This window comes from Lethenteron reissneri, chromosome 57, assembly GCF_015708825.2.
Source record: "Lethenteron reissneri isolate LAM-NWPU_2019-01 chromosome 57, ASM1570882v1, whole genome shotgun sequence".
Lineage (NCBI taxonomy): Eukaryota > Metazoa > Chordata > Hyperoartia > Petromyzontiformes > Petromyzontidae > Lethenteron > Lethenteron reissneri.
Genome location: NC_083835.1, coordinates 3026105 through 3049697, shown reverse-complemented (window position 1 = coordinate 3049697; position 23593 = coordinate 3026105). Strand labels below are relative to the sequence as shown.

Below are 23593 nucleotides of genomic sequence, written 5' to 3'. Positions count from 1 at the left end.
ATCACCCGGATTGGCAAACGCATTTCTTTAGAGCTGCTTTTTGTGTTTAGTGTGTTGTCCTTCGCCTCCGTTTGGCTACGTACGGTGCGAAAGAAGTTCAACAGACAAAGACAAAGATCCCCCGTATAGCCGTAACAGACTGTAGGGGCAAGTGCTGTTAGCGAGTATACCTATGAAGGCCAGAACGGTACACGAGGGGGTTAGTGGCCAGCACCACGCCCGACCGCCTTTGTCTCCCCAGTGGCGATGTTTACACACCGCACCAGGCACTCGTTTGAGGCTTGAGTAGACCTAGGGGATTCCCAGGACCGGTTCAGATAATCGTCGCTGGTGTTGGCCGTGAGCGGGAATCGAACTGGGGTTGCCAGGTTCGTAGCGCAGCGCGCTAACCGCTACACTACCGCTCCCACCAATTACTGCATACACACATACACACACATACACACCTATACATACACACAGACACACACACATACACACATGCACACACACCTATACAACAACAACTGCCATTCGCCACTAAGTAGCGGTGACGTCACCACGACGCTTATACATACACATACATGCATACACATATACACACCTATATATACACACCTATATATACACACATATACATGCATAGATACACACAGACATACACACCTATACACACATACACACACCTATACATACACACATACACACATACATACACAGATACATACATACACACAGACACACACCAATACACATACACACACACCTATACATACACACATACACACATACATACACAGATACATACATACACACAGACACACACCAATACACACATACACACACCTATACATACACACATATACATCGACACACACACATCTATACATACACACATACATACACATATACATACACACAGACATACACACAGACACACACACCAATACACACATACACACACACCTATACATACACACATATACATGGACACATACACACATCTATACATACACACACACACACAAATACCGTGTGTGTATGTATATGACGTCCGTACCCGTATCTGACATCGATTTATACAACGGCGCCTTTGTTGCGAGGTGCCTAACGGCAATTATCCAAATTGTGCATGAGACGATAGTGCTTGAGATAATTGAGCAGTCTGTGTGGGGGGTGGGGGGGGGGTGTTAAAAGTGTGGTGTCAGCAGAACGGGAGGGAGAATTCGTGAAAGGGCTCGGTTAATTCGTATCCTGGGCGAGGTACATCCCCACGTCCGTGCCGTTTCTTCGGGGTTATATGACCATACTTCTCCATTGCTGGTTGGCAAAGGGGGTCCCAAGACTGTCTGAGACATCGCTCGCCACGTGACGTTTAACCGTGGCTGGGAATCCAACTCAGGGGAGCAACCGGGAGGTCTCGGCGCAGGGCAGCCCAAGGAGTTTGTCTTGAAATTCGTCCTGAACGGCGTTTCTCGAGCTCCGAGTTGTCATCCAACGCTCTTTCGCGGTCGTTGCGTTTCCCCCTGATCACGTCATTCTGTGCATTGCCACGGTCGCTGGAATGTGGGGGCGAAATCCGCGTTGAAAATATTTAAGAGCATCAGCTGGGCTCGGTCTCCTCTCAAAATGCGAATTACTGCTGTGCGAGACCGACTGATGAAGTGTGATGGAGGAATGTGAAATGAATCGCGTGCTATGCGGCGTTGAAGTGTTATGTAATGGAGAGGAGTCGTTCAGAGGCAGCAGGAATACTGGATGGGAGCTTTTTCGCGGTTGTGCCGAATGCCTCTCCGACCGTGATTTCTGGCTCCTACTGCTACTATTCTTAGGTGTTTTCGGTTCCACCTGAAGACGGAAGCTTCTTAGGTTGTTTTCGGTTCCACCTGAAGACGGAAGCTTGTGCTGCCTCCGAAACGTCGTGATTTGATTTTATTTTACTTTTATTAATTTTCATTTAAATTTTTACGTACGTGACTTTACCGAAAAAACCTAAGAATATGAATCCTTGCAGTCACGAAAGCTTCAAATCTAGAATCATACTGCTACTGTTGGGCATGACGTCCGACTTTGTTTTGCTCTTTCAGGAAACAGAATGGGCCCCACGGACGTAGACACAAAGGAGCTACCTCCGAGATCACGTGACCTCTGGTCCACATTCACAACAGAGGGCAGCACCTTCCTGTCTCGCTCGTCACGTGGTACTCACCGATAAAAACATGTTTTATCTCCCTCGCCTGGTGTGCAGTAGGTCGTGGGTTCGATCCCGACCGTGACGCCTGCTGTACACAGTATTTGGAGTTTGTGTATCTCTATCTCATCATCATCACGATGGCTAAGAGATGTTAACTACCTCGCCTGGTGTGCAGGAGGTCGTGGGTTCGATCCTGACCCTGACGCCTGCTGTATATTTGGAGTTTGCGTGTCTCTCTCATCATCATCACGGTGGCTAAGAGATGTTAACTACCTCGCCTGGTATGCAGGAGGTCATGGGTTTGATCCTGACCCTGACGCCTTCTGCTGTAAATTTGGAGTTTGCGTGTCTCTCTCCCTCCCCCGTGGTCGCGTGGATTTTTCTCCGGGTCCCTCCGGTTTTTCCCCACCACGTTTAGAATCGACAATACGCCTTCAGAGTATTTGGCTGCTATAAAGTTCCACGCGATGAGAAGCCACTTCGTCGAGGCTGTCATTCGTGATGACCAGGTCGCTTCTGGAAAAAAAAGGCTACATAGGTCAGTGGGGCCTTACCTGGTCAAATAAAATAAAAATATTCTTTGGTTCTTTCGGTAAAGTCACGTATCAAGATAAAATAATAAATTAAATTAAATACTAGCATACGACGTTTCGATTGCAACACAAGCAAGCATCATCAGGTATAAACTAAATAGAAACACAAATCTAGTATACTTAGAAATGTAATGTAATACAACAGAGAGTCGGATAACATAACAGTCCACACCCTACCTGGTTGATTACGTTCTTCCTGAGAATGCTAAATTTGAGAGAGAGATAAAACACAGAACCAGAGACACATAGACAGACATATAAACAGACAGATATCACAGAGATACATAGAGAGAGAACAAACATAGGCACAATTTATACCTGATGATGATTGCTTGTGTTGCAATCGAAACGTCGTATGCTAGTATTTAATTTAATTTATTATTTTATCTTGATACGTGACTTTACCGAAAGAACCCAAGAATAATTCCTGCAGTCACGAAAGCTCCAAATTAAGTTTAAAATAAAAATAGTTTAAATCGAAGTTCAATGTCACATAACCATGAAATGTGATGGTATACTTGTTTTGGTGTAGCCATTGATGCCCAGGCTCAGACAGTCATCTCGCTGGACTCGAGACCCCGCTTTAAATCGCAGGCAGTGGGCCGAACCCCGGATTCGAACCCAGGACTCTCAGCGGTGCCGTCTCTGACCTTTGACCTCCGATCTCTGACCTCCGAGCCATGCGGCCATCTCGCGTTCGACGATTTCTGACGCACTAAAAGTGAAAACGCGCGTGATTTGCATCCTCAAAAAGCGCCTCCTGTAGCGAATCGCAACGAAACGTTTGCGTTGATTTCAACTTCATAATTATTATGCGAAGGCGATGTTTCATTCTCGTGGTTATCGCGAGCGGTGCGGATGGCATTAGCCTTTGCAAGCGATCTAACGCGTGTTCACAGTGGGCAGTTAATTCCGTTTCATTACACTTAACGAGCCAGGCTATGCCCAATACATCACCCTTTTCATGGTGTGCAGAAATTGCAAAGCAAAGATCTAACATTCTGAATAATCCATGCATTGGGAACTACGAAACGTCCGAACGTCTAATTAAATTTTGCTCAATGATGTCCTTTAAGCAAGATGAGAGCCCATTAATTAATTTTTCTATTCATTATTGGTCAAGAGCTTTTCTACCATGATGAAATATGCTTTTAAAATTTTATTTTATTTTACCAGCAAGGAACCCATTGAGCTGCCGGAGGCTATTTCATGCGACGGATTTTAGTTTCCATGCAACGTGCCGGCTATCGTCATACCAGCCGTGCGTAAGAGCCCCTGCAAACAGCCCCATGCCATGTAACGTGATTCTAATTCAGAATATGATCGCTACCGTCATATCAGCCGTTTTGGCCCGGCTCGCCATTGAAAAAAATAACTTCTGAGCTCAATGAGGCTTCAGCGGAGATAAAGCGACTGATTTAAATCTCGCAAAAATCCTTTCTTCTTATTTTTCCTTTCACCCTCCCTCCTTGTGTGCTTCATCCGAGGGGGGGGGGCGTGGGGATGTGGGGGGGGGTGCGACCAAATACACACGTGCGATGCAAACAGCAGTAAGGTGAGATGTGATGACCTTGTTTTTTTACGTGTAGCAACGTAATATAGATTTATTTTTTTAACTCTAAACTCAGAATCAAAAGGTTATTTTAGGTTTTTTTTTCCAGAAGAAATTCTACGTGTTTTAAAAGCGTATTTGTTTACAGGTGTCCAGTCGGGGCGGTTTAGAGGGTTACAGAAACAAACGAAACAAAAAAAACTACGATGGGAGTGCAAAATATAGGAAAATAATTTAATTACCGACCCATGGCTAAGAGCAGCCACGGGTGATTCTCTGAACCGGGTCTGGTCTCTCCCCACCCCACCCCACCTCCTCCTCCACCAACCTGCACCGAGCAGCGTGGCGAAGTATGGTCAAACCATCCCCTTCAGCCAGCAGTGGATTGACATCACAAGAAAAATATCAAGATAAACGAAACTAGATATTTTTTCGATTTAAAGCTTTCGTGACTGCAGGGATTCATCTTCTTGGTTCTTTCGATAAAGTCACGTAGAAGGGAAATAATAAAATAATAAAAATAAAACACAATAAAATCATTCTCACGACATTTCGGCCACAACGCAAAAAGGACGGCTGCTTGCGTTGTGGCCGTAACGTCGTGTGAATGGTTTTATTATGTTTATTTTTATTATTTTATTATTTCCCTTCTACGTGACTTTATCGAAAGAACCAAGAAGATGGATATTTTTTATTTCACCGGGTAAAGCCTCACCGAGCTCTTCGTTATTTTTCAGGAGCGGCTCTGGCCAGCAGTGACAAAGTCAACGAAGTGGCCGGGCGTGTCGACATTTATAGCGGCCAAAGTCTCCAAACTTAACGTCGCAGCTCTTGGCGACGCGATAATGTTGTGCGGTAGTGCCCTGCGCACACACGCTGGAGGGAAGGGGCCTGAGACTTCATCGCTTGTTGAGCGCGTGCCGAGAACGCGTTAAATAAATAATTGCAGTTCAATTGCAAATGCCGACCTGGAATACGGGAGGGAGGGGAGAGGGGCAGTATATACAAATGGTGTAATCAAAATGTACTCATGCATGAAGTATACATTTTTTATAATAACTTCCTAAGCAAGCAGCCCACGGGGCTTTAACGAATGGCTCCGAATGGAATTGGAGTGAGGACAAGGCGATTTGACTCCGGCCATAATTGTCATCGTAAGTCGTGCTCTATCCACATTGCACCTTTCAGTTTAACACGTGGCAGGCTTCCGCGACCAATATTATTCATAATCAACGTTTTTGGGTTTAGATCGCGTTATTTATTAATGTGTCGCAACCCTCCACCACCCGACACGGCCAATCAGTAAAAAAGTGTCACGTTGACAAAAGACAAATAGTTCACTGCTTTAGCCCACCGGTGTGTTGAAGCGTGAAACCACAACATTTACAATTTGAGTAGTACGACGTTTCGCTGGTAATCATCGGGCAATTCGCCAGAATGGTGAGGCTCTGCTGTGTCTCCCGTTCTTATATAGAGCAGCAGCAGCAGGGTGACGTCATCATTAACTCATTAACTCATCAGCTGCAAAGATTTGTACCTTTCGCTGGAAGCTCCAGCGAAACGTCGACGGTGCCGGATGCACTCTGCGTCGAAATCGTCGTAGACACGTGGTTAGCGTGCTTCACTACAACCACGGTGACTCGGGTTCAATTCCCGCTCATGGTCAATACAAGTGACGATTATCTGAACCTGTCCCGGGCCTTCCCTAGGTCCACTCGGCCTCAAATTGAGTACCTGGTCCGGTGTGTAAACATTGCCACTCGGGACCTGCTCAACGTCCCTCCGCTCATGCTGACCAACCCAATCAAATGGCACGTTTGACCCCGAGCCCACGTGACAACTAGTTTTGATTGGTCTTCTTGGTTCTTTCGGTAAGGTCACATAGAATGGAAATAATAAAAGAATATAAATAAAACATTATTTAATAAATGTTTTATTTTTATTATTTTATTATTTTATTATTTCCATTCTACGTGACCTTACCGAAAGAACCAAGAAGGTGAATCCCTGCCGTCACGAAAGCTTTAAATCGAAATTTAAATCGTTTTGATTGCCTCTGTCGCCTGTCGCGGTGTGGGGGTGTCGGAGCGGCGTCCTTCATCGCAAGGCCCCAGTTGCCATCGGTGGCCCCTAGTGGCCTTGATTGCGGTTCCTGACCGGTGACCCCCGACAATACAAAGAGTGAAAACACTCTTCCACCCACCCCAGCATCATCATCATCGTGATGCTGTCAAACTCCCAATGGTTTCAAATGTGTGGCGGCCCCTAACACTCATGATGATGTCTCATTAACGAAAGTGCCTCCCTCTGAAAATGAGTGAATTAAAAACCGCGTTAGAGTTACAACATTGACGATGGTGCCTTCACGATGTAACCCGAAAGGGACCAATAACACTGGTCAACAAACTTTTTCTGGAATAAGGTATTCCAACGGGCTTAAGATAATTTTGGGGTGCTGATTCCAAATCTGGCATCAGTTTGTGTCTATCACATCGGGTTTTTGAGATATCAAATATTGCATTTTCAATAAAAACTGCAGAAGAAAAATATTAAATTAGTGTGGTTATCTACATAAAATGATATTATAAACACTCTATCCTAAAAATACAGCACCATATTTAACGCTAAAGCAGTCACTGACTCGCAACAACTTGCAATCATAAGTGACAGAGTTAATTTCGGGTAAAATCAATGAAAATGGGGTATGCCGATAGCATAAAAATGAGATGTGATAGAGCAAATCTGAGATCAGATTTGGAATCAGCACCCTGAAATTAGTCTAAAACAGCTGCAAAAGTCCAGGCCAGAAAAAAATGTTTTTTTTTGGTTGACCAGTGTTATGCATGATGATTATTATTTTTAAAAAAATTGTGTCAGCGTGTGTGTGCGTGTGTGTGCGTGTGTGTTTCAGCGTGTGTGTGTGTCAGCGTGTGTGTGCGTGTGTGTGTGTCAGCGTGTGTGTGTGTGTGTGTCAGCGTGTGTGTGCGTGTGTGTCAGCGTGTGTGTGTCAGCGTGTGTCTGTGCGTGTGTGTCGGCGTGTGTGTGTCAGCGTGTGTGTCAGCATGCGTGTGTCAACGTGTGTCAGTGTGTGCAGTAAACATCACTGCTAGTGTAGTGTGAGCTGCTCAACCAGCACTTGCCCCAATAGTCTGTGAAGGCTATGCGGGGGATCTTTGTCTAGTGTGTGCAAGGTGGGGGGGGGGGGGTGCATTGCCACTGTTCTGTTACCTGGTATCGATCGAGCGCGATGGCCGTGAGGGTGAGTGTGGACACGTGGAGCGAGCAGTACTGCGCGAAGCGGCTCACGTGACACATGGTCTTGCCGAACACCCAGTTGCTGTTGACGAATCGCACCTGACAGGACACAGAGAGGGGCAGGCATGCACGCAACCGCACGTGTGTCCATCCGGTACAGGTACTCCTCTATTAACGAATGAGTTAGGTTCCAGAGGTCTGTTCGTAAGACGATTTGTTCGTAAGTGCAACTTTGCTCCCGTAAATTCCAAACACGTTGTGCTGCTGGTACACTAAACACGGGGGAATGGTTTTAAAAGTTGTATAATCTCCTGTAGATGTAGACGCCACCGGTTCTTCACGTTCTGCAGATGTCGATGCCACCACCGCCATCTATTGCGCGGTGGTTGAACTTACGACTCTCGATCTGAACAGGCAACTGGACACAGGCACAGGTTTGTTCGTATCTGTGAAAGTTCTTAAGTCGAATGTTCGCGAGTAGAGGCGTCCCCGTACTCGCTGAGCTGCATTGGCCTCCGGTTACCTGTGAAGTCGCACTCATCACACACGCGCACAAAGTGCCTGCCACAAATGAACCACAACACCTCGCTGACCTCGTCAAGGAGCATGAACCACAATCGCGCGAACTCTGTGGTCATCCTCGCAGCTTTTGACTCGGCCATTGAGCAAATACGACGGTCGCCGCATCGCGCGTATGCGGCCGTCTGGAACGTTCTTCCGACATTGGGAAGCCACCGGAGCTATGCACTTTTAAATCATCCGGATTGAAAACTTTTTTCTTTAAAAGTGCTTTTTGGTGTTTAGTTTGTTGTCCTTCCCCCGCACCTCCGATTAGCACGGCTGGCTACGTACGGTGAAAAATAAGTTCAACATACGTACTTCATAAAACATGGAATGGCTGGACCACTGAGTGGATTCCTGTCTGCCTGGACGCCACGCGCCCGAGTGCGCGTGTGGTGACGTCACCGCGTGCGTCTGAGTGGTGACGTCACCCGCGTCCCCACAGTGCTGAGCCCGGGGTTCGTGCGTCACGCTGACGTCACATCTACCGCCACCCACCCTCCTTACAGGAGCACTTCACTTTAAGGACATTGCCATTCCGAGCGAGGCTAAAGAATTGGGCTGTAGTTGGAATAAAACTCGTCACTTACCCAGTGGCCGGATTAAGCTAGTGCGGGGCCTATAGCATATGTTATAAAGGGGCCCTAAATAAAATAAAAAAAACGCATAAATATTAAAACACATCTTCTTGGTTCTTTCGGTAAAGTCACGTAGAAGGGAAATAATAAAATAATAAAAATAAAACATAATATAATACAAGAGAATTGTATTTTATTGTTTTTTTTTATTATTTCCCTTCTACGTGACTTTACCGAAAGAAGCAAGAAGATGAATCCCTGCAGTCACGAAAGCTTTAAATCGATATTAAAACACAATTGTTTTTATTGCATAGTAAAGTAATTGTATTTTTTTCATTTGCTATACAGCCAGCTAATACGACAAATCGCTAACCTTCAACACCCAGTCGTTAATAAAAGTTAAAGACATTATAGCGCTATAGTAATAGAGCAAATGCAAAATCACTTAACCAGAATTGATAGCTTGAAAGCATTTAGCGCGGTGCCTTTGAAAGTGCGGGGCCCGTAGCATTTGTAGCTACTGTTGCTCCTAGGATAATCGGGCACAGCACTTACCCCTCGTCTGTCCAATTTACTACGAGTCGGACGAGGTGCTACGCATGTTGATGGCGTCTAAATTGAGGCCAGGGCGATTTTTTTAAAATCCTTTATATTAAGTTCACTTGCTTGCTTGCTTAGGACCGTGCAAATCTTCCGGTCGTTTTTTAACCCCCTTTCCGTGATCCAATCGAGCTGACATTTTCCACACAGACTCGTTGTGCGAGACAATTAATGTTCGTGAAGTTTTTTAAAAATTTTTTACACTTTTTAGGCAAAAAAAAAATATTTTACATTTATTCAAATAGAACTCATTCATGGCTTTGGCTGAACGTCACAGTGTAGGAGCCCAGAGCGTAACCCCTCCACAGGCCGTGGCGGAGTAGCGCAGTTGGTAGCGCCCTCGCTTCCCATGCCAAAGGTCGCGGGATCGATCCCCGCGTCCTCCACAGGCGAATATTTTTAAATCCTTTATATTAAGTTCGCTGCCACGCATATAAAGGATTTATAGTGAAAAACTTTGTTTTTACGGGTTATAATTATTTTAAACCGTAGTGGGTTTGTTTTTGCTGAGTTCGCGTGAAACGCTCACGAGGATGTAAATTTTCTACGAATGACATTAACTGGCTCTTTGATCAATTTGAGTGGTGAAAAAACAAGAGTCGGGGTCATAGTCTCCTGCTGTGTGTGTGTGTGTCTCTCTTATTATGACTGCATGCGTTTGAACACAATTATTTCACTTGTTGGTGAAGTTGTGAAACGAGGGGCTTATTGGCCCCTGGTGTTTACACAATAGCCTAAGATTGTGAACTGCGTAGCAAGATGTTGTACATTGTCAAATTAATAGTGTCATGGACTCGTCTTCTTGGTTCTTTCGGTAAAGTCACGTAGAAGGGAAATAATAAAATAATACAAATAAAACATAATAAAAGAAAAATATATTATTTTATTTTATTATGTTTTATTTTTTTAAATAATAAAAATAAAACATAATAAAATAAATAATCATACATTTATTTTATTTTATTAGTTTTCTTTTAAAATAAAACATAAAATTTTTTTTAACGTTTTATTTTTATTATTTTATTATTTCCCTTCTACGTGACTTTACCGAAAGAACCAAGAAGATGAATCCCTGCAGTCACAAAAGCTTTAAATCGAAAAGTACATGGACTTCTCTACTCACGAACACTCGACTTACGAGTTTTCAGAGATACGAACAAACATGTCCGTATGTCGAGTTGCCTGTTCAGATCGAGAGTCGTAAGTTCAACCGCCGCGCAATAGATGGCAGTGGTGGCATCTACATCTACAGGACATGAAGGACCAGTGGCATCTAGATCTACAGGAGATGATACAACTCTTAAAGCCATTCCCCCATGTTTCGTGTACATGGCGTACAACGTGTTTGGAATAGACGGAAGTAAATACATTTGGACTTGCGAACAAATTGACTTACGAACACACTTATGGCACCTAACTCGTTTGTACGTAGATGAGTCATTGTACCCTATTGCATAGATTTTACTATTTTACTTTGCGCGTTACGATTATGCAGCCTTCCGATTAAAGGTTCCTACCACGTTTTAAATGCTCAGTGCGCCGGACTTTTTCATCTCCTGGCGCGGCAGTTGATCCAACGGTGCAAGTTTTATTTCGATTTAAAGCTTTCGTGACTGCAGGGATTCATCTTCTTGGTTCTTTCGGTAAAGTCACGTAGAAGGGAAGCAATAAAATAATAAAAATAATACGTAATAAAATAATTCTCTCGGCCACAACGCAAGCAGCCGTCCTCAGGTGAAGAATGACATTTTTTTCATTCTTCACTTCTACGTGACTTTACCGAAAGAACCAAGAAGGTGCAAGTTTTCTTAACCCCTCCCCAACCCACGCACTGCATCTGCCCACACATGTCAACTCAACCAGAATGAGATATTTTTTTTTTAAAGTTGTATACACTGGAGGAATCCGATGGGCCTATGAAGATCTTTCTATTCACAGATGTCCAGCGGTGGGCGTGCAACTGCTGGGTGGGCAGAGGTTGACGGCGATTTTTGGAAACTTTGCCACCACAGCGGAGGGGGGGCAGGTGAGCGTGTGGTGTGTGGGGTGAAGTGTGGCTCTTCCCACCTCTTCTGAGATGCCTGGCTGGCCAGTGTGGATGGGTACTCAAGATATAAATGTTCTACCTACGGGACCTTTTTGCCAGACTCAAAAATGATGAGGTTTTAACCCTTTCTGGCAATAACAACAGGACGTGTTAAGATGTTCAAAGACCAAATAGCTAAATTTTGTAGGGCATCAAGTCTGCGTTAAGCACACACGCAATTGTGGCAAAACAAGCCAACAAACATGCTCTTATTTATATTGTCTCTGGACTGTTTGCCTCTCGGCGTTCTGTGGTCGAGCACAGGTCAGACAAAGCCATTAAGAAGGCTGTTTCTGGTGCAGGCCAATCAGTCTCAAAGACAATGCCATCTATTATCAGAGCACGTCTGTTCGCGTGTTTTGTCGCAGGCACTGTGTGTGGTGAATGCAGACTCGATGCTTTGCAAAAAAAAAATTCTATTTTGTGTTTGAGCATCCAAATCTGAGGTCGTGGCTCGCTCCCGTTGCATTGCCAGAAAGGGTAAAGACATCTTCTTAATTAATATCCTCGATTTTTGGTTCTTTCGGTAAAGTCACGTAGAAGGGAAATAATAAAATAATAAAAATAAAACATAATAAAATAATTCTCACGAAGTTTCGGCCACAACGCAAGCAGCCGTCCTCAGGTCTGTCGGGGAGACAGCATCAGACGCTGTCTCCCTTCACCTGAGGACGGCTGCTTGCGTTGTGGCCAAAACGTCGTGAGAATTATTTTTTTATAATTGTATTTTTATTATTTTATTATTTCCCTTCTACGTGACTTTACCGAAAGAACCAAGAAGATGAATCCCTGCATAATATTTTATTATGTTTTTATTTCATTATTTCCCTTCTACGTGACTTTACCGAAAGAACCAAGAAGATGAATCCATGCAGTCACGAAAGCTTTACATCGAAATTTTACCGAAAGAACCAAGAAGATGAATCCGTGCAGTCACGAAAGCTTTAAATCGAAATTTTACCGAAAGAACCAAGAAGATGAATCCGTGCAGTCACGAAAGCTTTAAATCGAAATGTAATATCCTCTCCTCTAGACACTCTCTCTCTCAGCGCGTCTCCTGCGGCGGCGTAAACTTCACTGGCGGCGAGGGTGGGAAAGCAACCCTGGCTGCACCTTTACCATTTAACATTTCTGCACAAGATCGGAAAGAAAAGGTTTTTTTTTTATACTGGTATATACTGGTAGGAACCACCGCCGCAGGAGCGCGTTCCAGACGGCCGCCGTTCTCTGCTCGACGGTTAGCCAAAGGCCGCTGCGAGAATGGCCGTGAGATTGCGTGGTGGTCGCCGCTGTGAGTCATCAGAACGGAGCACATTGCCGAGTAATTTGTCTGCATTGGGATTCTTTTCACAGCCAGTAACGTGTGTGGGCGTGAGTGTGTCTCTTTTTTTCAAAGGGTTGGGGAGCGGTGGTGCAATGGTTAGCGAATTGTGCTATGAACACAACGATCCGTGTTCGATTCACGCTCACGGTCAACGCCTGTGACAATTGTGTGAGCCGACTCTGGACCTCCCCTAGGTCGACTCAACCTCAAACGTGTACCTGGTGCGGTGTGTAAACATCACCATGAAGGAGACAAAGGCGACCGGGCGTGGTGTTGGCCACCCACTCCCTCGTGTGCCGTGCCGGCCTTCATAGGTGCTGTTCGCTTACAGCACTTGCCCCTACAGTCTGTTAAGACTATACGGGGGATCTTTGTCTTTCCAAAGGATAACCCCAGAGAGAATCCCTGGAAACGCGTCATAGGCTGTGAAGTTTCACATAAACTGATTAAACTTTTTTAATTTTATTTTACCAGGTAATGCCCACTGAGATATATACTGTAGCTCTTCATCAGAAGCGACTTAGTCACAAACGAGAGCTCAACTAAGTGGCGTATCATCACGTGGATATGTATAGCAGTCAAATACTCTACACTGCATGTCGATTCTAAATGTGGAGGGGAAACCCGAAGGACCGGGAGAAAAATCGACGCGACCACGGGGAGAGCGACAGAACACGCGGACTTCAAATATACAGCAGCAGGCGTCGTCACGGTCGGGATCGAACCCACGACCTTCCTGTTTACCAGGCGAGGTAGTTAGCATCTCTGAGCCAGCGTGATGATGATGATGATAGAGAGAGACACGCAGACTTCAAATACACCGCAGCAGGCGTCGTCAGGGTCGGGATCGAACCCACGACCTTCCTGTTTAACAGGCGAGGTAGTTAGCATCTCTGAGCCAGCGTTATGATGATGATGATATAGAGAGAGACACGCAGACTTCAAATACACAGCAGCAGGCGTCGTCAGGGTCGGGATCGAACCCACGACCTTCCTGTTTAACAGGCGAGGTAGTTAGCATCTCTGAGCCAGCGTGATGATGATAGAGACACGCAAACTTCAAATACACAGCAGCAGGCGTCGTCAGGGTCAGGATCGAACCCACGACCTCCTGTTTACCAGGCGAGGTCGTTAACATCTCCTAGCCACCGTGGTGGCCAAAATTGGAGCTCACGGTTGTATTTTTCCAAATTTTCATTTTGATTGAGGCAATGTCTGGGCCCGATACATCCCGTCGTGACGCACACACACACACACCGTCAACATGAAGCCAACCCCGTTATGAAAGCAGGGGGGGGGGGGGTGTAGAAAGATGGGGGAAGCAGGCTCGCTGTCCCAAAGCAGACAAAGGGGTCCCACCGAACGGGGAAAGGGCAATGTTGTTGTTGTTATAATAATAAGGGGGAAGAGATGACAAGAGGAAAGTGGGATTTAACCAAGGACCCAGAGAAAAATCCACGGGTCCGCGGGGAGAATTACAAACATACAGCAGCAGGCATCAGAGTAGGGATCGGACCCATAACTTCTTGTAAACCAGGCGAGGTAGTTAACATCTCCTAGCCACCGTGATGATGATGAGAGAGACACGCAAACTCCAAATATACAGCAGCAGGCGTCAGAGTCGGGATCGAGCCCACGGCCTCTTGTACACCAGGCGAGGTAGTTAACATCTCCTAGCCACCATGATGATGATGAGAGAGAGACACACGCAAACTCCAAATATACAGCAGCAGGCATCAGAGTCGGGATCGAGCCCACGACCTCCTGTACACCAGGCGAGGTAGTTAACATCTCCTAGCCACCGTGATGATGATGAGAGAGATACACACGCAAACTCCAAATACACAGCAGCAGGCGTCAGAGTCGGGATCGAGCCCACGACCTCCTGTACACCAGGCGAGGTAGTTAACATCTCCTAGCCACCGTGATTATGAGACACGCAAACTCCAAATATACAGCAGCAGGCGTCAGAGTCGGGATCGAGCCCACGACCTCTTGTACACCAGGCGAGGTAGTTAACATCTCCTAGCCACCGCAGCGCCCACGTGGAATTCATCGCAAGCTTCCCCTTTACCAAACCCAAAGGAGGCGTGGGGTTAATGTTCGCGCGTGGCAATTTGCGATGCGCAATTGCGGTGTTCCAACGCAGATTATTTCGCGCAAGAGACTCTCCGCCACACGGAGGCTCGTGCACTTCTGCCCCCCCCCCCCCCCCAGGGGTTTGATCGGAAGGCGTTCGTGGACAGAGCTGCATGGAGATATTCTTAGTTTTTTTCGGTAAAGTCACGTAGGTAAAAAATGTAAAATAATAAAAGTAAAATAAAAATGATGATGTAAAGGTGCGTGTAAAAGGGACTGAGCCTTTTTGTTATGTAGAGATGATGCGGCTGAAATCCCTGCCAGGAAATTAGTCTTTGTTGTGTAGAATAGTTGACTGAGCCTATTATTATGTAGAGGTGGTGCGGCTTAAATCGCTGCCAGGAAATGAGTCTTTGTTGTTTTTACTTTTATTAACTTACGTTACCGAAAAAACCTAAGACTTACCGAAAAAACCTAAGAATATGAATCCTCGCAGTCACGAAAGCTTCAAATCTAGAATCTGCATGGAGATGTCGAGGCAGAGGCTCAGCCCGGCAATTCATTGCTCGCGCCAACTGCCGACGGAAAGAAGGGCTTGCAGTGCTAGGGGAGCCCACGAGATGGTGTTCTGGGCATACTCTCGCAATTCTAGATTTGAAGCTTTCGTGACTGCTTTTGTACTTTTACCATCTACATGGCAGAGGCTCGGTCTCATTTGCACCATTTTGTTATGTAGGCTAGCAGTAGTCTCAAGCCGCACCTTACCATAATAATAAAAAGTGGGCCGTTCCTGGCCCATCCCCCCCCCCTTCAACCATTCTATATGAGGAGCGGTATCTCTTGTAATCTCTCATTTACTTGATACAGCTATCGTGCTGTGACGGTTCCACCTGAAGACAGAAGCTTGTGTTGCCTCCGAAACGTCGTGATTTTAATTTTTATTTTATTTTTATTTTACTTTTATTAATACTCTCGCACGCCGCGCGGCCGACTTTGAAGAGCACCCACATTTGTATACCACGATATCCGCGTACAACCGCAGTTGATAGTTCGACAGAGGCGATGGAGGTGCGGGGGGGGGAGTATTATTATTTATTTTTAATGCCACGTGGACAACTTGCTGTGCCGGGAGGTCGAACCTGTAACCTTATGGATTGCAAGTCCAGTGGTGCAGCTGCCACGCCAAACGTCCAGGGAGTCTCAGGCAGAACTAGATTCTAAAGTATTTTACGAGGCAGAAAAAAAATAGCAATTTTATCTTCACAAACTCAAATGATACAGCTGACGCAATTTGAATTTTACATTTGCCCTGGGTATATCATCATTATTATTATCACCGCAGGCGTTACATTTTACATGTATTCTCCTCGTTCACACCGCACGGTGTAGTCTTTGTGTAACGTGCACATCGTGGCATGCGGTGTAAAATTGACTTCACAAGACTGATTGATATCAACATGAGAAGGAGTCTGAATTCGAGGCAGCCATTCAGAGCCTACGGCGCTCTTTTTGAATGTGGGGGCGGGGGGGGATTTGAGGCTGGCAATGTGAGCCCCCCACCTCGTGCTGAAATGTGGTTGATCATAGCAAAAAGCCAGCAATTTGCAAGTTTGAAATTGAAGGAAGTAACCACCCACCCACCTTTTGCGTGCACCTGGAGGTTTGGGGGGAGGGGGGAGAGAATCACTTTGCTGTGTGCCTGACAGGGGGGGCGGGTGGCGAGCAAAGTAGCTGCCAGGAGGCTCGGAGTTGAAGTTGTTGTAAGAGACAGAGAGAGATCGCGCGAGAGAGAGAGATAGGACACGGGGAACGAACAGGCAGACACATGTTGAACTAAACGCGTTTCATACTCTTAGTTTTTTTCCACTTGAGTGAAGCAATGGCTGGTGAACCCGCCAGATGGTTTACAGGCAAAGGGATATTCGTTGAGACGTGATCGCTGCACGCGAGTGGGATTGCTGCGAGAGGCTGGAATTGACACACCACGATGTGACGATCATCACGACATCCGATTGACCCGTAGCTCTTGTAAAGCGCGATATTGGTTATGCATCTGCGTGGGCATGCGGGTGGGCAGAGCTAAACGGGCAAAGCCATTCTGCCCTTAAAAAAAAAAACTCGCGGACACGTCCCCATCTCTGCACATGTTTTTTTTTATCTCTTCACACCTGATGATGATTGCATGTGTTGCAATCGAAACGTCGTGAGAATTTTATTGCTTTATTTTTATCATTTTATTATTTCCCTTCTACGTGACTTTACCGAAAGAACCAAGAATATGAATCCCTGCAGTCACGAAAGCTTTAAATCGAGATTTTTAAGTTGTTAAGATTTCTAGGGCAGGTGGCGGTAATTGCAGTGGGAAACCCAGAGGCTGATAGGGGGTCCATATATCTCAGAAGAAGGTGGGGGGGGGGGGGGCGAATGGGACTGGGCACCCTGCGTCCAACCCCATGGCGTTTCCCGCACCAGGGAGCCCATGACACACATGCCAACCACCGTACCACATGCACCCCGCTGGTTGCAGGAATTGATATTCAATGTCCGTGGTTCGTGCGGGGGGCTTTCTGTGCCCCAGGCAGTCTCACCGGGATGGGGGGGGGGGACAGTGCCGGATTAAGCGAGTGCGAGGCTTGTAGCGTATGTTATAAAGGAGCCATAAATAAAATAAAAAAACACTTAAATATTAAAACACATACATGTTTTACTTGCACAGTAAAGTAATTGTATTTTTGCATTTGCTATACAGCCAGATGATACGAAAAATCGCTAACCTTAAACGCCCAGTCGTTCACAAAAGTAAAAGGCGGTATAGTACTATAGTAATAGAGCAAGTGCAGAATCACTGAAGCGGAATTGATGGCTTGAAAGCATTTAGCGCACGGCCCTTGAAAGTGCGGGGCCCGTATAACTACTACATATGTAGCAGCTACATATGTAGCAGCTACATATATAGCTGCTACATATGTAGCTATTACATATGTAGCTAATTCATATGTAGCTACTTGTGCTACTACGATAATCCTGCACTGCGGGGGGGGGGGGGTGGATGTTCCAGGGCTCCAGAAATGGAATATTGGCGTAGGTGCCAGCTGCCTGTCGCACAGCGCAGCGGTGGCGTGCCGTCAAGCGCACCGCCAAACGTGCCCGCCACGTTAGGGCGCGTGGGACGTTCAAGAGGGTTTCGACGCGCGTGGGTTGACGCCCGGCATTTGCACGGACTGCCCGATGGCCAGTCAGAGGCTGGCCGGTTTTGTTTCGAATTCTCACTCAACGCCTGTCCACCGCACCTCCGATGAGCGTGGTTGTCTACGTACGGTGCGAAAGAAGTTTAACATACATGCGTAGACTCACGCAGAGACCCATAGTTTGTTGTCCTTCCCATGCGCCACAGGCCGTAGTAAGATGAACAAGAGGAAGGGAGACACGGGGCGAGTGGAGGAGAGTGGTGCGTTCGGGAGTCGATGAAGAGGAAGTGAGACACGGGGTGAGACAGAGACACGGGGCGAGACAGAGACACGGGGCGAGACAGAGACACGGGGCGAGTGAGGTGAGTGGTGCGTTAGGGAGGCGATGAAGAGGAAGTGAGACACGGGGTGGGACAGAGACACGGGGTGAGACAGAGACACGGGGTGGGACAGAGACACGGGGTGGGACAGAGACACGGGGCGAGACAGAGACACGGGGTGGGACAGAGACACGGGGTGAGACAGAGACACGGGGCGAGTGGAGGAGAGTGGTGCGTTAGGGAGGCTATGAAGAGGAAGTGAGACACGGGGTGAGACAGAGACACAGGGGTGAGACAGAGACACGGGGTGGGACAGAGACACGGGGTGGGACAGAGACACGGGGCGAGACAGAGACACGGGGTGGGACAGAGACACGGGTGAGACAGAGACACGGGGCGAGTGAGGTGAGTGGTGCGTTAGGGAGGCGATGAAGAGGAAGTGAGACACGGGGTGAGACAAAGACACGGGGCGAGACAGAGACACGGGGCGAGTGAGGTGAGCGGTGCGTTTAAAGAGCCGATGATGAGGCTCGACAAGGGGTTTGGTGATGCTGATGATGCTGATGACAAAGAGCAGCGATGACAGCACAGGCGAGAAGACAATGCAGCGAGGGTCAGGAGGTAACCGGGTCGCATGATAATTGGACGCCGGTGATGGCGCGATTCGTGGCTAGCCCTACATTGGTGAATCAAGTGGGGATTGTGAAGAGTGGGCATTTGTTGTAAATTCTATGACTTTTTTAATTTCGCACGAAATGACGCAACTTCGAAAAGCGCGGTCAAAATGCATCGCTGGTGCTGTACGTGCACGCTTGCTTCGAGGTCTGCGTTCCCTGCCTTCGTCCAACAAGCGGTGAAGAATGGGCAATTCACTCCCGACAAGGTGGGGGGGAGGGGTAGGGGGGGCGGTGTTATTTGACCGTGCAACGCAGTGGATTGCTAAAATAAACGGCTGCGAGGCGAGTTCGCGTGTCCTTTGAGCAAAACGCCACGACTTCGGGCATCCCACAACAAACCTGCTGTGATTTTAAGTACCTCGCCTGGTATGAAGGACGTCGTCGGTTCGATCCCGACCTTGACGGGGTGGTGATGGGGGGGAGAAGATGGGGGGGTTGTAGTGGGTGGGGGGTGATGGGAGCATTTATTTTAGAGAAATGGATTTTGCTGTCCTGGTCAACTTGCTAACAAGGTAGCCCAACGGCAGCCTATAACACCTGGTATGCATGGCAGTCACCCCCATCCAGGTAACTATCCAGACTCAACCCCCCCGCCCCCCCCCCCCCCCCCATCGCTTGGCTTTCGCTATCTTATTAGATCAGCACGTTCCTGGTGATAAAGTAATGCCGCACTTACAAAAAGTGTTGCATTTTACGCGAACAATTCGTATTTCACATCAAAGCCTTGCCGGCGGGCGTGTCAATAAACGCGCTAACGGAGCCAGAGCACGTGTCCGTAGAGGTAGACCACGTGTCCAGAGAAGTTGACCACGTGTCCAGAGAAGTTGACCACGTGTCCAGAGAAGTTGACCACGTGTCCAGAGAAGTTGACCACGTGTCCAGAGAGGTGGACCACGTGTCCGGAGAAGTTGACCACGTGTCCGGAGAGGTGGGTCACGTGTCCAGAGAGTTGGACCACGTGTCCGGAGAAGTTGACCACGTGTCCGGAGAGGTGGGTCACGTGTCCAGAGAGTTGGACCACGTGTCCGGAGAAGTTGACCACGTGTCCGGAGAAGTTGACCACGTGTCCGGAAAGGTTGGCCACGTGTTCGGACAGGTTGATCACGTGGGAGCCGCTAGCCTCCACCGCCTCAACTCCACCACCACCTCCACCAAACCTCAACTCCATCACTCCGCCACCTCAACGTTAACTCTCCCTCCACCACCTCAACCACCATCACCACCACCTCAACCTCAACTACCGCACCTCCACCAACCTCAACTCCACCACCTCCACCTCGACCACCGCAACTCCACCACCTCAACTCCACCAACTCAACTCCACCACCTCAAACACCATCACTCCACCACCTCAACCACCATCACTCCACCACCTCAACTCCCACCACCGTATTGTCCTTCGCGTGCACCTCAGGTCGGCACGGTTGACCACGCACGGTGCGGACAGAGGAGGTTGAACGTGCGAGTCGCTTGCCACGATGCCGCGTGCCAAAGCAGCTTCTTCGCTCCCTGGAAGTTTTTTTTTCTTTTTGTTGTTGTCGTCTTCTTCTTTCAGTTTAGCTCCTGGACAGAAGCTCCCGGCAACGCGAGGTGTAAAACGTCGGACGTCGTGCCGAGCGATAGGCACAGCCCGTGAAAGCGCACGGCAGGGCTGGACCGCCCAGCAGCGGTCCATCTCCGCCACTGCATCATTCCGCCCAGGGGTAGCGGCGCGCCAGTGAATGTCTCGCATCGCCACTGCCCGCCCCGCACCCCCTTTAACGCAGTAGGAGGAAGAGCAAAACGACACGGACTCTCTCCCTCTCCCTGTCTCTCTCCCTCTCCCTGTCTCTCTCCCTCTCCCTGTCTCTCTCCCTCTCCCTGTCTCTCTCCCTCTCCCTGTCTCTCTCCCTCTCCCTGTCTATCTCCCTCTCCCTGTCTCTCTCCCTCTCCATGTCTCTCTCCCTGTCTCTCTCCCTCTCCCTGTCTCTCTCCCTCTCCCTGTCTCTCTCCCTCTCCCTGTCTCTCTCACTCTCCCTGTCTCTCTCCCTCTCCCCCTCTCCCTGTCTCTCTCCCTCTCCCTGTCTCTCTCCCTCTCCCTGTCTCTCTCCCTGTCTCTCTCCCTCTCCCTGTCTCTCTCCCTCTCCCTGTCTCTCTCCCTCTCCCTGTCTCTCTCCCTCTCCCTGTCTCTCCCTCTCCCTGTCTCTCTCCCTCTCCCTGTCTCTCTCCCTCTCCCTGTCTCTCTCCCTGTCTCTCTCCCTCTCCCTGTCTCTCTCCCTCTCCCTGTCTCTCTCCCTCTCCCTGTCTCTCTCCCTCTCCCTGTCTCTCTCCCTCTCCCTGTCTCTCTCTCTCACGCGAGGCCCTATCGTCGTGGACAACAGCAGACCTCGACATTGGCGGCATCGATTTCGTGAAACGCGTCCGTTACTTTTGGCTACAGCCATCGAACTTCACGGCTCAGCCATCGGACACGGCCGGCGGTGGTCGCCGCGTCGCGGGGCGCTTTCAGATGCGCTTCTGCGGCCGTCTGGAACGCTCTCTTCCTTCCGATATTAATTTTTTAAAAAGCCGAAAGCTGTGCACTTTTAAATCGTCTAGATTGACAAACTCATTGTCTTTAGAGCTCCTTGTTGTGTTTAGTTCGTTGTCCTTCCCACGCACCTCTGATGAGCGTGGTTCGCTACGTACGGTGCGAAAGAAGTTCAATGAAAAAAATAAAAATATCCCCCGCAGAGCCTTAGCAGACTTGTTGGGGCAAGTGCTGTTAGCGAGCACCTGTGAAGGCCGGAACGGTACACGCGGGGGTGGGTGGCCAGCACCACGCCCGACCGCCTTTGTCTCCCCAGTGGCGATGTTTACACATCGCACCAGGTATTGATTTGAGGATGAGTCGACCTAAGGCAGGCCCAGGACCGGTTAAAATAATCGTCGTGAACGGGAATCGAACTCGGCTCGCCTTGTTCGTAGCGCAGAGTAGCGCTAACCGCTACACCACCGCTCCCCAACGAGTACCACCCCTCCCACCCCCCCAAACACACAGACACACACACTGACACACACACACAGACACACACACACACTGACACACACACTGACACAGACACCATCGACTCAGCTGACGCGCAAGAGTGCACGAACGACGGAACGCCGCAAGCCGCGTGCACGCGCGTTGCTCGCCTCGCTCACCAGCGTGAAGGGCGTGTTGAGGGTGGTGATCATGATGTCGGCGATTGCGAGGTTCACGATGAACATGCTGGTCGCCGACTGCATCCGCTTGTTCTTGATCACCACGTGGCACACGAGCGCGTTGCCGAACAGCGAGATGACGATGATCACCGAGTAGGCGACGATGAGCAGCGCCTTGACGGTGCCGTCCTGTCGCACGGAGCTCGCGGCCAGACCCTTGAGTTTCTCGATCGAGAAGTCCGCTGCCGCTGCTGCTGCGGCCACTGCGATTTCGCCTGTGCCGTTGTTGCTGTCGGCGGAGGCCGAAGGGTCGGACGGGCCGAAGTTGGCGCCCGTGGTCAGGGCGGCGTGGGGGGGCACGGGGCCGACGCCGCCGACGGAGAACTTGGCGACGAGAGACGCGTTCCCATCGCCGCCCGCGGCAGAGCCGAGCCATGCGTGCCTCGTGTGGTAGGGCAGAGCGTGCCACAGACTGTGGAGGAATTCCACCATGGCTGGTGAAAGGGCACGAACCCGCGGGGATGGTTGCGTGTGCGTGGTGGTGGTTGTTGTTGAGATTGAAGAGGGTTGTTGTTGTTGTTGTTTGTTTGTTAGGATGACCGCAGACGGACAGAGTGAGGCTGGGGGGGGGGGGGGTGACAACGGGCAGACTGAGAGGCAAAGAGATGGAGCCGCGCCCACGTGGAGATGACGACAGGGGAGACACGCGCAGAGAGACAGGGCAGCGAAGGGAAGATGGGCAGGCCTGGTGGAAGGTAGTCACACGATCATGGGTTCAAAGGAGAAGAGGGGTAATCAAAAGCACGAATCAAAGACATGCAGTTCCCAGGTTATCGGTTTGATGGGAAATCAATTAATTCCGATGCTCGTTATTAATTCCCTGCACTCTCAATGAATGTATTAATTGATGCAATGGAGGACATGCATATGTATGCCCTGGGTAATGAGAAGTGGGAGATACATTGTACGAAGAAGGTATGAATATAGTTCTTGAAGCCTGCTCTTCAAAAGGCTTTTCGCATCAAACTAAAAATGCGACTGGATCAAGCGACAAACGGCCAATTATAATTGTGCAGTCAGAGTGACAGCGGCCGAAAGAAACCTTTAATCACAGTCAGAGAAAGATGCTGGTGACGCCCGTCGATATACAAAGGCACAAACACGTCAAGACAAGAAACGTTCAGACGCTGAGAGTATATACAGGACACAGAGACACGTAGACAGACACGGAGACAAAAACACACACACACACACACAACACGAATCCCGATGCGAGAGCGAGAGGCACGGGGAAAGATCGACAGAGAAAATGAAACAACACGGAGAGACACGGTCACACGTTAACACCTGCGCTGCTGAGACACGGATGGAGGGACGAAGCCCGCCCCCCGTCCCCCCCAGAGCTATCAGATCGACACGAATGCAGCAACACAAACACGCGC

General features: G+C 48.5%; 1 protein-coding gene across 1 annotated transcript in view; it reads right to left on the bottom strand.

Moving 5' to 3' along the window:
- Nucleotides 1-22733, bottom strand: part of LOC133357179 (G-protein coupled receptor 83-like) — a 29072-nt gene extending 6339 nt beyond the window's left edge. Inside the window, exons 1-2 of the mRNA XM_061574998.1 lie at nt 22152-22733; nt 7547-7672 (exon numbers count right to left, since the gene is read on the bottom strand). Coding sequence (XP_061430982.1) covers nt 7547-7672; nt 22152-22643 — 618 coding nt within the window. The 5' untranslated portion in view covers nt 22644-22733. The remainder of the gene's footprint in view (nt 1-7546; nt 7673-22151) is intronic.
- Nucleotides 22734-23593: the final 860 nt, after the last annotated feature.